At 43.4% G+C, this 16,603-nt stretch overlaps 1 protein-coding gene across 2 annotated transcripts in view; it reads left to right on the top strand.

The window, feature by feature from the left end:
- LOC121548863 (CD2-associated protein) overlaps window positions 1-16,603 on the top strand; it is a 94,360-nt gene that overhangs the window by 18,395 nt on the left and 59,362 nt on the right. Inside the window, exon 2 of one of the 2 annotated variants that reach the window (XM_041860484.1) lies at window positions 10,945-11,105. In XM_041860484.1, the coding sequence (XP_041716418.1) occupies window positions 10,945-11,105 (161 nt within the window). The remainder of the gene's footprint in view (window positions 1-10,944; window positions 11,106-16,603) is intronic. The other variant, XM_041860485.1, reaches the window with a different exon arrangement.

A 16,603-nucleotide genomic window follows, 5' to 3' on the forward strand; every position in this document is an offset into this window, starting at 1 on the left:
AAACCTTCTTGCCACAGCTCGCATTGATGTGCCATCCTGGATGAGCTGCACTACCTGAGCCACTTGTGTGGGTTGTAGACTCCGTCTCATGCTACCGCTAGAGTGAAAGCACCGCCAGCATTCAAAAGTGACCAAAACATCAGCCAGGAAGCATAGGAACGGAGAAGTGGTCTGTAGTCACCACCTGCAAAACCAGTCCTTTATTGGGGGTGTCTTGCTAATTGCCTATAATTTCCACCTGTTGTCTATTCCATTTGCACAACAGCATGTGAAATGTATTGTCAATCAGTGTTGCTTCCTAAGTGGACAGTTTGATTTCACAGAAGTGTGATTGACCTGGAGTTACATTGTGTTGTTTAAGTGTTCCCTTTATTTTTTTGAGCAGTGTATATCTATGCTTTCATTTCCCCCAAATATAGACTCTTAGCTTTCATTTGACACCCAATTTGATATGCTCCTATGAACTTCACATGTTTGTGCTCATGGGTCATTTTTGATGGAAATGCCCTAGCTAATAACCACAGCCTCATCTGACTCATTGCGGCTCACAATCCAGTTGACAAAACATTTTTTATGGACAGCCATGCTTTCGGCCATTCCTCTCAGTATTTATGTCGATAATGATGGCCACTTCAGCAGAAATCCCCATAAACTTATTGGTAATTGCAGCACAGTTGGAGTCAGAGCCTTTCCCCTGCTGATCCTCACGGAGTGTGTCTGTGCTGTGGCTCTGGCAGCACAATGCCATCCTTTGGAACTGTGTGTGTCCTCCTGACTGCCATGTACAGTAATGTCAGCCTGGCAGCTCCACTGACCTAAATTCTCAATGCTATGCCATTTAATGCACAGGCACGTCAGGCAGGCAGACAGGCCAGACACAGAAATACATAGCACGACACTGTATGGAAATATGCATCAAAAATGTATCTAAGGGTTGATGCATGTAGCATGTGTGTCTGTGAGGGATGCTGGCATGCTCACACCACTTGCGAGTGTTCCTGGAAAATATCACTTTCCAATGTTGCTGTTTGTTTGATGCTTGGCCTGGCTGTGTTAGGCCTAGCGCTCCATTTGGTTCCTGTGCTTTGATAGGTCCAGGCTTGGATCAGTCGACAGGACATTGGCTGCATGGCCTTAGGCTACTCTGGGACTGTACTGTACTGAAGCACCCCCATCCTGTCTGTCTCAACAACATGGGCTGCTCTCACTACTATTGTGTCTTGGCATCCTAGTATGGTATTGATTGGTGTGTGACCTCTCCCTGTATGTATTAGTCCACAGTGTTTCCTCTTGTCTTGGATGTGATAGTAGTGTTATTAAATTAACCCACTGACCCATTTAATCAGCGGACCCACTGTGTTCCAGGAGCACGCAGGGAACAGCTAATCTGAACCTCTCTCCCACTGTGAGCGTATGTTTTGAATCCAGCCGTGTGTGCTAACCTGTACACCAATAATAGGCCAATACTTTTGAGCTAGTTGAAATAGGCTATTTAATTTAGTTTGAAACGTAGGCCTATCATAAGTCATGACGCTCCACTCCTGGCCCCTGTTTGTCAGCCCAGGCAGGTGACTCCTTCAGATCTCATAAAACAGAACTGGAAGGAAGTTTCACCCACTGGTCAACGTTGCGCATGAATGGGAGTATTCAGAAAGCCCCAGTCTACTACACTAAAATAGAAGTAGGGCCCTATAAAATCTGCATTGCGGAGAATGTGGACAGAATCACGGAATCTAGACATTGAAACATAATTCAACAATATTCAAAAAAATATTGAACATAGAAGGAAATCCACTAATTGTATTGAACTTATTAGAAAATGCATTTATTTGCCCAAGTTAAAGCTGCAATATGTAATTTTAAAAAAAGCCTAGCTGCTGCACTAACCACCTGTGTGCTTTCATGTGTTTAGGAAAACATTTCCTCCTAAGGAAAAACTAAGAGGGATTTCTTTGTCTCCTTCCCAGCAGCGCCGGAATTTCAAGGGCGAACATTACTCTGACAGAATAATAAGTCAACCCGGGACAATCGAAGACAAAACGGAGATGATTTAGCCTAGACCCCTTTTTATAGGCCGACAAATCCGCCTTTGCCAAAGGACACTTGGTGGTATGAAAGCAGCTTTTGTCCCCGTTTTGATGACTCTCCATCGACCACTTATCTCTGTAAACGCTTCGCTTCACCGAAACGTAATTTATGGAGGCCCCCAATGGGAGGGACGAACCCCTAATTTCTGTCTGTAACAACAGGATGAGATACCGTCTGACTTTGGCCAGTGGTAAACAAGGCTCTGCAGACAGATTGCTGGTCTGGTCAGGACCCTGCCTCATGCCCTGCTGCGCCTTCTCAATGTAGGCTACACCATCAACGCTAACAGTGATTAGTGTAAGGAGAAGTAAGTGGCCTTATCTGTGGTGTCTGGGAAAATAATGGGCGCTGGGGGAATTGATGGCTGCTGGCCAGTGGGATGGATCATTAAGGAGCGAGAGCTCTCTCTCTCTCTCTCTCTCTGTCAGCTAAGTGGCAGAGTGTCCTTGCCAGGCCTGAGTGAGGATGAGAATCTATTTATCTGAGTGTCTGGATGGCAGCCTGAGGAAAAGAGGCTGAGGGCTCCTGCTGGCAGTCGTTCCCACATACTGGTCCCAGTCGTAATGGTTGAGGGTTTGGATCCGGATAGGGAAAGCTGATCATGGATCTGTGATTAGTGGTATTTTCTCCCTTGGAGCAGGCCCAGGCTGTTGGGCCAACACTGATGATGTCAGAAGAGCAGAGCCACTGAGCAATTCTTTTCAACAGTAAGTCTGACCTGGCTGCCGGTGTGTGTGCTGCTGCCCAGTGTGTGTGGTTTAGTGCTGAACGGTGCCCCAGCTGCCAACAAGGCCCAGCCAAAGATTTTGCCAACTAAACTGCTGTGGTTTGTGTGTGTGTGTGTGTGTTTGCAATTGCACAGCCGTTTGCTGTGTGTGCACCATTGACTGATTTGATGCGTGTCGTGCTTGTGTGCTGTAATGGTGTTTCTTTGTTCTCCTGTATGTCTGTATTGTATAGTGGTCCCATTTGTGTGGGCTAGGTTATGTTTACGCCGAGCTACGCAGCACCTCACCTCCTGGCTTATTAACACGCTGGCTGCTCATTGGGCTACAAACTGTTCTGTAGTCCTATATTTATAAAAGTGGATTGCCCTCCTCCACATCATCATGGCCTCCATAATGAGAGGGCAGGACACATCAACCAGCAGCACAGACTGCACAGTCTAGCAGTGGCTGGGCTTACACATTAACTAACATGCGAATGCTAACAACAGTGGACCAGATGACAGAATAGAGTCACAGGAGAGGATTTCACTCTGTGTGAGTTAACAGCTCTCATTTTATGATTGAGGAATGGAAAGAATGTTGTCCCATTGATCCAGACATGGCCTCTGAGAGGAAGTGCTCGTAGGCTAGTATGAGTTCAATCAGTCTTATACAATTCCATTTGTAAGATTTTCATCTGTTGCCCTACTTCTTATATTTTCTCGACATTTCCATTTGTAAGATTTAATCTCTGCTAATTGTAGGATTTTAGTAATATTTAAAAATCTCTTTCAATTGGCTCTTATCTAAGATTGTTACAGACTTAGTCTCTAACTATCTCTATGTCTGGTTAGCCTATTGCCTTTGTTTCCACAAGGAGACTGGCTAGTATACTGTACTGCACTATACCACCGTGGCTTGCTTATCTCCCACAATGCTATGTAAATAACCACGGTCAACAGAGATTGCGTGTGTGAGCAAACAACCAATCAGATGGCTTTCAGGTGTGTGAATGACTGAGTCACTAGATATAGCATATTCCCAGGGCGCTGTATACAATATGACACAGCTCCGATATTCAAGTCAGTCATCTAGCAAATGACTGTCTTTTCTTTCCCAAGGCTTGTTTTGGTGTGCTGTGGTCGGCTAACGATTACATTTACATGTACATTATTTTTTTTTCATACTGGATATCAAAGAAAGCAAAGTGGCAGACAGTGATTATTTTCTAAAGGAGACTCATTTTGAGAACCTGGTCAATGTATTGACTGAGCCTCACTGAGCCACAGAGTGGTCTTGTCTAGACTAGATTGATTTGCCAGTAAATAGCAGATACCTAAAAGGGTGGTTCTCACACAACTGGCACTTGACAAAAAAAATATGACAAAAAAAGAAACACCTTTTCCACCATAGTTCTTATTGCATCACTAATATTAGGATCTGTAGTTATCTATTTCATAACTACTGTTATGTTTATTGAACAGATATTATGCATTTTACCACAATTTCCACAACTACCAACACAAAAAATTCTCATTTACCGTAACAGTTTTTGAAGTCCAAAAACGTGATAAAGAAATACATTTATAATATTTGTTTTACATTGCTTAACTAAGGCCTGAGTTAAGCATAACACTGAAAACAAAATATATTTACAATATTTAGTAATTCATCTCATTACCACAACACACAACCTTTCTGAGTGTTGTTTTTTGGATAAAGAACAGAATGCACACTGATTAAGCCAAAATGACTGAAGTATACAATATATTCTTTGTAATATTGCCTAAATATGGGTGCATTACAGGAATGATAAGCAGGTTTCTGAGATGAGAATGCATGTTTCGGTAATGAGTGTTGCATAGTTTGCCATTGAAAAGCTGTACTGAGCTCTTAGATTCAGTAACCCAATACATCATCAAACTGTCATTTGTAAATCCCAAATGACTTGCATCATAATAAAATCACTGATCTTAATGCAACTTACTAAAATACCTGTTATTTTAGCATAAGTATAAGAACTGTAATTACGTGCATGTATTTTCAAAAGTCAGAAGTGGACTTGTATATAATATATATAATATAATAAGGTCTTTACAGGTAATATTAGTTTATTAGGACATGGATATGTGTGGTTCTAAGGTATTTTATATGTATTTTTAAACGTAATGGCATCGTATTGGAAAATGGCATAACATGATATGCCTATAAAGGCTATCCCCGACAAAAATAAATCTTAGTCGACCGAAAGTCGTCTGTTCTTTCGACTAATCGATTGGTGGAAATGTTAAAATCTGTATTTTTCCAAATATAGACACACCCTATGTGTTTTAAGAAAATCAAGTACATGCATTTAGCCTGTCCGATGCTTTAAGTCACTGTTTGATTAAATAAGACACAAATGACTCAATTTATCTTACCTTTACTACCGATCTGCGTGCCAGTTATGGTTTTCATATGCACATTTTCGTGGAACTGTTTAATTTAATTTATAATAACGCCTTCGTATTTTAAAATAATTGGGTTAATCAAAATTCTATCTAAATGAAAATGATACAAACCTAAAAAGTAACTTCTATTGCCATTGCCAACTGCACTACATGACCAAAAGTATGTGGACACCTGCTTGTCGAACATCTCATTCCAAAATCATGGGCATTAATATGGAATTGGTCCCCCCTTTTGCTGCTATAACAGCCTCCACTCTCCTGGAAAAGCTTTTGACTAGATGTTGCAACATTGCTGCAGGGACTTGCTTCCATCCAGCCACAAGTGTATTAGTGAGGTAGGGCACTGATGTTGGGCGATTATGCCTGGCTCACAGTCGGCGTTCCAATTCATCCCAAAGGTGTTCGGTGGTGTTGAGGTCAGGGCTCTGTGCAGGCCAGTCAAGTTCTTCCACACTGATCTTGACAAACCATTTCTGTGTGGACCTCGCTTTGTGCACGGGGCATTGTTATGCTGAAACAGGAAAGGGCCTTCCCCAAACTGTTGCCACAAAGCTGGAAGGACAGAATCGTCTAGAATGTCATTGTATGCTGTAGCATTAAGAACTAAGGGGCCTAGCCCGAACCATGAAAAACAGCCCCAGACCATTATTCCTCCTCTGCCAAACTTTACAGTTGGCACTGCATTCGGGCAGGTAGCGTTCTCCTGGCATCCGCCAAATCCAGATTTGTCCGTTGGACTGCCAGATGGTAAAGCATGATTCATCACTCCAGAGAACGCGTTTTCACTGCTCCAGAGTCCAATGGCGGCGAGCTTTACATCACTCCAGCTGACACTTGGCATTGAACATGGTGATCTTAGGCTTGTGTGCGGCTGCTCAGCCATGGAAATCAATTTCATGACACTCCCGACTAACAGTTATTGTGCTGTAATTGTTATTTACTTAAGTATTCAGATCCTTTGCTATGAGACTTGAAATTGAGCTCAGGTGCATCCTGTTTCCATTGATCATCCTTGAGATGTTTCTACAACTTGATTGGAGACCACCTGTGGTAAATTCAATTGATTGGACATGATTTGAAAAGGCACACACCTGTCTATATAAGGTCCCACAGTTGACAGTGCATGTCAGAGCAAAAACCAAGCCATGAGGTCGAATTAATTGTCCGTAGAGCTCCGAAATAGGATTGTGCCGAGGCACAGATCTGAGGAAGGGTACCAAAATAAATCAGTGTTTCTGCAGCATTGAAGGTCCCCAAGAACACAGTGGCCTCCATCATACTTAAATGGAAGAAGTTTGAAACCACCAAGACTCTTCCTAGATTGCTCAGTTTCCGTGCGGGAGAAGGGCCTTGGCCAGGGAGGTGACCAAGAACCCGATGGTCACTCTGACAGAGCTTCAGAATTATTCTGGGGAGATGGGAGAACCTTCCGGAAGGAAAACCAGACGGAAGCCACTCCTCAGTAAAATGCACATGAATGCCCACTTGGAGTTTGCCAAAAGGCACCTAAAGGACTCTGACCATGAGAAACAAGATTCTCTGGTCTGATGAAACCAAGATTGAACTATTTGGCCTGAATTCCAAGCGTCGCGTCTGGAGGAAACCTAGCACCATCCCTACGGTTAAACATGGTGGTGGCAGCATCATGCTGTGGGGATGTTTTTCAGTGGCAGGGACTGGTAGACTTGTCAGGATCGAGGGAAAGATGAACGGAGCAAAGTACAGAGAGATCCTTGATGAAAACCTGCTCCAGAGCGCTCAGGACCGCAGACTGGGGCGAAGGTTCACCTTCCAACGACCCTAAGCACATAGCAAAGACAATGCAGGGTTGGCTTCGGAACAAGTCTCTGAATGGCCTTGAGTGGCCCAGCCAGAGCCCGGACTTGAACGTGATCGAACATCTCTGGAGAGACCTTTAAAATAGCTGTGCAGCGACGCTCCCCATTCAACCTGACAGAACTTTGAGAGGATCTGCAGTGACGAATGGGAGGAACTCCCCAAATACAGGTGTTCCAAGCTTTTAGCATCATACCCAATAAGATTTGAGGCTGTAATCGCTGCCAAAGGTGCTTCAACAAAGTACTGAATAAAGGGTATGAATACTTATGTAAATGTTATATACATTTCTTAAAACCTGTTTTTGCTTTGTCATTATGGGGTATTATGTGTAGATTGATGAGGGGGAAAAAACACAATTTAATCTATTTTAGAATAAGGCTGTAACGTAACAATGTGGAAAAAGTCAAGTGGTCTGAATACTTTCCGAATGTACTGTATGTAATGGGGAATTGATTGACGCAAACAATTCACACAATGAAGTTATTAAACAATGAATGTGCACAAATTTGCAGGAGAGCATGCCTTATGGTGAGAGACGTGCGTTCTGCATCACAAAAAACTGTCTTGACATATCAAACCACAGTAAAGGTAAGTGCTAATGGTAAACGTCCACCATTATCCCCGTTCCCAAGAAAGCCTCGCTCTCTCAACGACCATAGGCCTATTGCACTGACCTCTCTTGTGATGAAGGCCCTGCCGAAGCTGGTCAAGGCCCATATCACGTCTGTGGCAGGTGCTCTTCTGGATCCCCTCCGGTTTGCAAACCGCATCAAAAGAGGTGTGGACGACGCCAAGCTGTTCTTGATGGACACCATCCACAGATATCTGGAGAGCAGGGGGGCCTCTGTCAGGCTGCTATTTGTGGACTTCTCGTCTGCATTTAACATCATGCAGTCTGCCGTCCTCGCCAGAGAACTTGACTCACAGTTCAATTTCGACCACGGCCACAGAGAGTATATGCCAATGGTGCCATGTCAGACAAGCTACTCGCTTGCACAGGTTCACCTCACGGTGCGTACGTTCACCCTTCCTTTTTATTCTCTACACCAATGACTGTCAGAGTGCCTATGACAACCGCCATCTTGTGAAGTTTGCCAATGACACAGTCCTCTCACTCTTCTCAGGGCCTGAGCAGGACCATGGCCCAGCCCTCCAGGACTTAATTGACAGGTGCGCTGCTGGAGTTGAATGTCTCCAAGACGAAGGAAATGGTTGTCGAAATCAGGAGGAAGTCCCCCAGGATGGACCTGGTGATCATCCATGGTGAGGAGGTGGACATTGTGGACCAGTATAAATATATTGCTACTGTCATTGATAACACCCTGAAGTTTGAGCAAACAGACGCCATCATCAAAAAAGCCCACCAGAGACGATACTTCCTCAGGAAACTGAACTCATTCAGCGTTCACAAATCAATATTGCAGACCTTTTACAGTTCTTTCATCGAGTGTTCTTTGTTTCTCCTTCGTATGCTGGTTCACATCCCTCTCTGTCAAGAACAGGAACCGCCTCCAAGCCATTGTGGTATGCTCTAAAATCACCGGGGTGCCTCTCAGAAGTCTGGCCTCATTCTTTGAGCAGCAGGCCAGGAGGAAGGCCTATGACATCCTGGGGGACAGCACCCATGTCTTCAACCCACAGTTCCAACTGCTCCCCCTTTGACGCTGTCTCAAGTGGCCCACCAATAGCCACAGGGCCTCGTTTTTGTGCCCGAGGCCATCCGCCTCGTTAAGAGGACCATTAACGAAGACCTAGGGACTATTCTAGAGATAGTTTAGCCCTGCCATTAATAAGAACTGTGGCAACCATGGACGTTTCTTAAATTGCGCCATGCACTGTTAACTGTTGCCTTAAATGGTTTACTTATAAAAATTATACTGTCAGTCTGTGTGTGTTTGTCCTGTCTGAAGCACCCTTTCCAGCCCTGAACGAATTTCCCCTTGGGGATTAATAAAGTTGTATTGTAAAACAGGTACACATGTCAAAATGGGGGATTTACTGTACTTCTTTAAGTGGTGGGGTTACTCTTCGCTGAAACACAAACTCCAGATTGTGGCTTTAAGTAAATTTAAATGGAGTTTATACACAAATGTTTTGACTCCTACTTAATCAAATAACTAATGTTTTACAAAAAATCTGTACAATAGGTGTAAGCAGTAATCCTAGTAAATAATTAAAGTTACTAGCACAGCACATCCTTTAACTATACATTATAATTAGCTTATTATCATTACCAGAATTTAAGGTTCTCATTACCGAAACGGACCTAAAAATGATGCGGTAATGAGAAATGTGTGTTTCAGTAATGAGAGGCCCTTACCTCAATCTGCAAGTAATGGGAGACAGCCATTATGAGTCAGCAAACAATTGAACACATCACTGAAGCCCATTTCATGCCTCCTTGTTTGTAAGGTAATGGTTCTCTAAGTTTTTCCCAATTTGAGCTTTTTAGTCATTTCGTTAATGAGAATGTCAAGTTTCGTAAAGGGGGTGTTTGATAATAAGATCTTCATTCTCCCGAGTGGCGCAGTGGTCTAAGGCACTGCATCGCAGTGCTAGCTGTGCCACTAGAGATCCTGGTTCGAATCCAGGCTCTGTCATAGCCGGCCGCGACCGGGAGACCCATGGGGCGGCGCACAATTGGCCCAGCGTCGTCCAGGGTAGGGGAGGGAATGGCCGGCAGGGGATGTAGCTCAGTTGGTAGAGCATGGCGTTTGCAACGCCAGGGTTGTGGGTTCGATAAAATAATGTATGCGCTAACTGTAAGTCGCTCTGGATAAGAGCGTCTGCTAAAAAATGACAAAAATGTAAAAAAAAAAATTCTGAAGGTATATAAGTGAAGAAATTAAATAAAAGTGTGCTCATCTATGGACTACTCCTCTAGATTATGCATCATGGGTGAATAAAACTAAATTATTCAAGATTTTACAGCAACTTGAAAAAGTGTTAAGGTAATGAGAAACATGTCCACAGACAGCTTTTACCCAATAAATATTATAGTTTAATTTTAAACTTCAACTAGTATACCATTTTTATGATTTATGGACAAACTACAGCAACATATTTTGTTTTATTCCAAAAGTTTGAAAAACCTAACGTAACATTTTATAAAATGACTGGAATTTAGTCCGGACGAATTTCGGTAATGAGAATTTGGGGTGGAAATGACACTGCCATAAACTAGGCATCTTAGTCTTCAGAATAATAGATGAATGTTGTAGATGCACCATGGTTTTTAAACTCTTTGTTACTGCCATGGTGAAAACTAATTTCACGAGAATCACCCAATTTAGAGACTTCATATCATAGTAGGGAGGCTATGTTGTTTGATCCATCCCTGTTTTCCCAAAGATTAGCTTTGCTTTCAGTTCACACACTTATAGCCTAAATGCAGAAACATTCTTCAACTGCAACATGTTGAAGCATGCAGGTATGATCAATGACATTGTGTGAAAAGTCGGTATGAACAATTGCAGTGATTTGTATGCAGTGATGCCTCAGTATAGTCTAGCTGTTGCAAGACTTCAATCTAAGGAACCATACTTCTATTGACATCATATCAGGACTGTCATGCCTCTACATGTCAAGACAATGTGTCCAGCAATCTCTGTTTTGTTATAATGGTAACTCTTTCACTCCCTCTCCCCCCCCTTCCTCATCTCTCCCTACCTCCATCTCTCACTCTCCCTCATCTCTCTTTCTCTCCCTCCCTCCTTCTCGCCCATCCTCTCGCTCCCGCCCTCTCTCGCTCCCGCCCTCTCTCGCTCCCGCCCTCTCTCGCTCCCGCCCTCTCTCCCTCCCGCCCTCTCTCGCTCCCACCCTCTCTCCCTCCCTCCCTCCCCCTACCTCCATCTCTCCAGTAGAGGTTGTGGTTGAGTATGAGTACGAGGCCCTCCATGAAGATGAGCTGACCCTGAGGCTGGGAGACGTGATCAGGAACGTCCGCAGGATTGAAGAGGAGGGATGGATGGAGGGAGACCTCAACGGGAAGAGAGGACTCTTCCCTGACAACTTCGTCAAGGTGATTAGAGCCTCTCCCTATTTAGACAATATTGAGACACTGACCCAAAACAACTTCCGGTTGACAGGTACACTAACAGTACTATAATATTATAATATATGCCATTTAGCAGATACTTATTTTATCCAAAGTTACTTAGATGTGCGTGCATACATTTAATGTATGGGTGGTCCCGGGAATTGAACCCACTATCCTGGCGTTGCAAGCGCCATGCTTTACCAACTACAGAGTACTGGTTGCACACTTGGGACTTGTAAACCCTAGTACACCATGAAATGTGGTGTTTCCGTTGAAGACATGGTCAAAGGTTTTGAGAATGACACAAGTATTGGTCTTCACAAAGTTCGCTGCTTCAGTGTTTTTAGATACTTTTGTCAGATGTTACTATGGTATACTGAAGTATAATTACAAGCATTCCATAAGTGTCAAAGGCTTTTATTGACAATTACATTAAGTTTATGCAATGAGTGCCCCAAACAATCGGAAAGGGGATTCATCAGAGAATATTACTTTACCCCAGTCCTCAGCAGTCCAATCCCTGTACCTTTTGCACAATATCAGTCTGTCCCTGATGTTTTTCCTGGAGAGAAGTGGCTTCCTCGCTGCCCTTCTTGACACCAGCCCATCCTCCAAAAGTCTTTGCCTCACTGTGCGTGCAGATGCGCTCACACCTGCCTGCTGCCATTCCTGAGCAAGCTCTGCACTGGTGGTGCCCCGATCCCGCAGCTGAATCAAGTTTAGGAGAAGGTCCTGGTGCTTGCTGGACTTTCTTGGGCGCCCTGAAGCCTTCTTCACAACAATTGAACCTCTCTCCTTGAAGTTCTTGATGATCCGATAAATGGTTGATTTAGGTGCAATCTTACTAGCAGCAATATCCTTGCCTGTGAAGCCCTTTTGTGTAAAGCAATGATGACGGCACGGGTTTCCTTGCAGGTAACCATGGTTAACAGAGGAAGAATAATGATTTCAATCACCACCCTCCTTTTAAAGCTTCCAGTCTGTTTTTCTAACTCAATCAGCATGACAGAGTGATCTCCAGCCTTGTCCTCGTCAACACTCTCACCTGTGTTAATGAGAGAATCACTGACATGATCTCATCTGGTCCTTTTGTGGCAGGGCTGAAATGCAGTGGAAATGTTTTTTGGGGATTAAGTTCATTTTCAATTAATTGCAATTCATCTGATCACTCTTCAGTATGAAAAAAAAAGTATGAAAAATGTATGCACTCACTAACTGTAAGTCGCTCTGGATAAGAGCGTCTGCTAAATGACTAAAAATATAAATGTAAAATTTTTAATTCTGGAGTACAGTGAGGGAAAAAGGTATTTGCTCCCCTGCTGATTTTGTACGTTTGCCCACTGACAAAGAAATGATCAGTCTATAATTTTAATGGTAGGTTTATTTGAACAGTGAGAGACAGAATAACAACAAAAAAATCCAGAAATACGCATGTAAAATATGTTATAAATTGATTCGCATTTTAATGAGGGAAATAAGTATTTGACCCCCTCTCAATCAGAAAGATTTCTGGCTCCCAGGTGTCTTTTATACAGGTAACAAACTGAGATTAGGAGCACACTCTTAAAGGGAGTGCTCCTAATCTCAGTTTGTTACCTGTATAAAAGACACCTGTCCACAGAAGCAATCAATCAGATTCCAAACTCTCCACCATGGCCAAGACCAAAGAGCTCTCCAAGGATGTCAGGGAGAAGATTGTAGACCTACACAAGGCTGGAATGGGCTACAAGACCATCGCCAAGCAGCTTGGTGAGAAGGTGACAACAGTTTGTGTGATTATTCGCAAATGGAAGAAACACAAAATAACTGTCAATCTCCCTCTGCCTGGGGCGACATGCAAGATCTCACCTCGTGCAGTTGCAATGATCATGAGAACGGTGAGGAATCAGCCCAGAACTACACGGGAGGATCTTGTCAATGATCTCAAGGCAGCTGGGACCATAGTCACCAAGAAAACAATTGGTAACACACTACGCCGTGAAGGACTGAAATCCTGCAGCACCCGCAAGGTCCCCCTGCTCAAGAAAGCACATATACAGGCCCGTCTGAAGTTTGCCAATGAACATCTGAATGATTCAGAGGAGAACTGGGTGAAAGTGTTGTGGTCAGATGAGACCAAAATCGAGCTCTTTGGCATCAACTCAACTCGCCGTGTTTGGAGGAGGAGGAATGCTGCCTATGACCCCAAGAACACCATCCCCACCGTCAAACATGGAGGTGGAAACATTATGCTTTGGGAGTGTTTTTCTGCTAAGGGGACAGGACAACTTCACCGCATCAAAGGGACGATGGACGGGGTCATGTACCGTCAAATCTTGGGTGAGAACCTCCTTCCCTCAGCCAGGGCATTGAAAATGGGTCGTGGATGGGTATTCCAGCATGACAATGACCCAAAACACACGGCCAAGGCAACAAAGGAGTGGCTCAAGAAGAAGTACATTAAGGTCCTGGAGTGGCCTAGCCAGTCTCCAGAACTTAATCCCATAGAATATCTGTGGAGGGAGCTGAAGGTTCGAGTTGCCAAACATCAGCCTCAAAACTTTAATGACTTGGAGAAGATCTGCAAAGAGGAGTGGAACAAAATCCCTCCTGAGATGTGTGCAAACCTGGTGGCCAACTACAAGAAACGTCTGACCTCTGTGATTGCCAACAAGGGTTTTGCCACCAAGTACTAAGTCATGTTTTGCAGAGGGGTCAAATACTTATTTCCCTCATTAAAATGCAAATCAATTTATAAAAATGTTTACATGCATTTTTCTGGATTTTGTTGTTGTTATTCTGTCTCTCACTGTTCAAATAAACCTACCATTAAAATTATAGACTGATCATGTCTTTGTCACTGGGCAAACGTACAAAATCAGCAGGGGATCAAATATTTTTTTCCCTCACTGTATATGCAAATTGCCATCATAAAAACTGAGGCAGCAGACTTTGTGAAAATTAATATTTGTGTCATTCTCAATACTAGTAGTATTGTTGTGATGAAGTCACAGAGAGCAGCTGCTCTTCCCTCGTCCCTCCCTCCTGGCTGTAATCCAGAGTAGTGAGATAGGTAATCCTCTAGGAAGTCTGGAAGCTTTGAGGAGGCATATCTCGTTGTACTGAACTGAACTTTGCTCCCGGACACTGATAGACTATTTTTCTTCCACTATAAGTGCTTCTGTGACTGTCTGAGACTAAAAGTTATTCCCAGGAAATCATGTCTGAGTCGGTAAGGGATTTACTCGTCTTTACTAAACGTCAACTTGACAGGGTTCTTTGAGGTGTTTCTGAAGTGTATTATAATCAACAACTTTGCTCTGTGTCAGTGGAGGTCTTTAATGTTTTGAGTGTTGGCGGTGCCGTCACAGTTTGCACTTTTGACACCTCAGAGGCTCAGACTTAAATCTGTTTGTTTGGCTCTCCAAGGAGAAAAGGAAAGAAACTCATTTTCTCAATATGTGATTGTTCTGAGTTTGTTGGAAATAGCAGCCAATTATGCAAGAAAAGTTAGGTATTTTTTGTGTCTGGTACATTTGCTGTTTGTTCAGCTTCACCACAGTGAGTTGTACAAGTCAGCACTAAACTCTATTAGAAAGTGTTATTGTTCTGAGAATGACTGTTTCTCTCTTGGGACAGAGAGTCAGCCAGAGGAGGATGTCTCTCCTTCTCTCTCCCCCCTCTCAGCAGTCTGGCTCCTCCCAAGGACTCTCAACTCCTTGCCGTCGCTCTTGGCTTAATTGTCCTTCTTATTTTATCGATTGAATGAATCTATTGAAATCGTTTTATAATTCAGGAGTCAGGACCCTGGTCTCTCTCCTGTTAAAATAGTAAAAAAAGAAGGAGAAAGAAATATCTTGTGTTTTCACATAGGTGCAGTGAAATGTGTTGTTTTACGGGGTCAGCTATAGTAGTACGCCACCTCTGGATCAAATTGGTGTTAAGTGCCTTGCTCAAGGGCACATCGGTAGATTTTTCACCTTGTCGACTCGGGTATTCGAACCAGGGACCTTTCGGTTACTGGCCCAACGCTTTACATTACGCTTTAACCACTAGGCTACCTGCCGCCCATAAGGTAGAGTAGAGACTTGCTGTCCTGTGTGATAGAAGCAGCCAGTCAGCAGGACACACAGCGTTCCTGTCTGTCTCCTCTTCCTCTGCTGTGGAAATGCCCAGTCAACATGTGTGGACCAGGAAGCGGATGGAGCGTGGGTCAGCAGGGGTGAAAGTAGATTTAATTTCTTACCGGTACAGGACACCCAAGTGCGCGCAGCATTTTTTTTTATACTACAAAAATTACAGTGTAGCCTACTCTGCTGACACTGACAAACAGATCAATAAAAACGATGTTGTTTGAACCATATAATTGGCCTACGTCAATTCTCTTTACAGCATCTCTTTACAGCAATAGCCATTTGCTTTTCAAACAGTTTTCCACGATTGTATTTTCAAATATTGCGATATGCTTGGCTGGGTCTCTGCTTTTCACTGACAGTTGCAACTTAACTATCATCTACACTGAACAAAAATAGAAACGCAACATGTAAAGTGTTGGTTTCATGAGCTGAAATAAAAACACTTATTTCTCTCAAAATGTGTACACACATTTGTTTACATCCCTGTTAGTGAGCATTTCTCCTTTGCCAAGATAATCCATCCACTTGACAGGTGTGGCATATCAAGAAGCTGATTAAACAGCATGATAATTACACAGGTGCACCTTGTGCTGGGGACAATATAAGGCCACTTTAAAATGAGCAGTTTTGTCACACAACACAATACCGCAGATATCTCAAGTTTTGAGGGAGCATGCAATTGGCATGCTGACTGCAGGAATGTCCACCAGAGCTGTTGCCAGAGAATTGAATGTTCATTTCTCTACCATAAGCAGCCTCCATCGTCGTTTTAGAGAATTTGGCAGTACGTCCAACCGGCCTCACAACCACAGCCCAGGACCTCCACATCTGGCTTCTTCACCTGCGGGATCATCTGAGGGGGGGGTGGGAGTATTAAAAGGAGTATTTCAGTCTGTAATAAAGCCCTTTTTGTGGGGGAAATCTCATTCTGATTGGCTGGGCCTGGCTCCCCAGTGGATGGGCCTGGCTGCCAAGTGGGTGGGCCTATGCCCTCCAAGGCCACCCATGTCTGCACCCCTGCTCAGTCATGTGAAATCCATAGATTAGGGCCTCATTTATTTATTTCAATTGACTGATTTCCTTATAGGAGCTGTAACTCAGTAAAATCTTTGACATTTTTGCATGTTGCGTTTATATTTTTGTTCAGTATATTTGGTATTTGTAGCTCGCGGTGCTCAAATTGCAGGCCCTTCCAACTGTAGTCTATGCGATTTAAAACAATCCACAGCTTTTTTTTAAAGAAGCTAATGATCCTCTGTGGCCAAATCATGCTTTCTGGTGTAGTAGCCTATTTTGAATGATTTGTATTTATTTATGTGTAGACAGGAATAAGCTAATTAGGCTATATAATTGTCTTTAATTTTT

Source organism: Coregonus clupeaformis, chromosome 33, assembly GCF_020615455.1.
Source record: "Coregonus clupeaformis isolate EN_2021a chromosome 33, ASM2061545v1, whole genome shotgun sequence".
In the NCBI taxonomy this organism is placed as follows: Eukaryota; Metazoa; Chordata; class Actinopteri; order Salmoniformes; family Salmonidae; genus Coregonus; species Coregonus clupeaformis.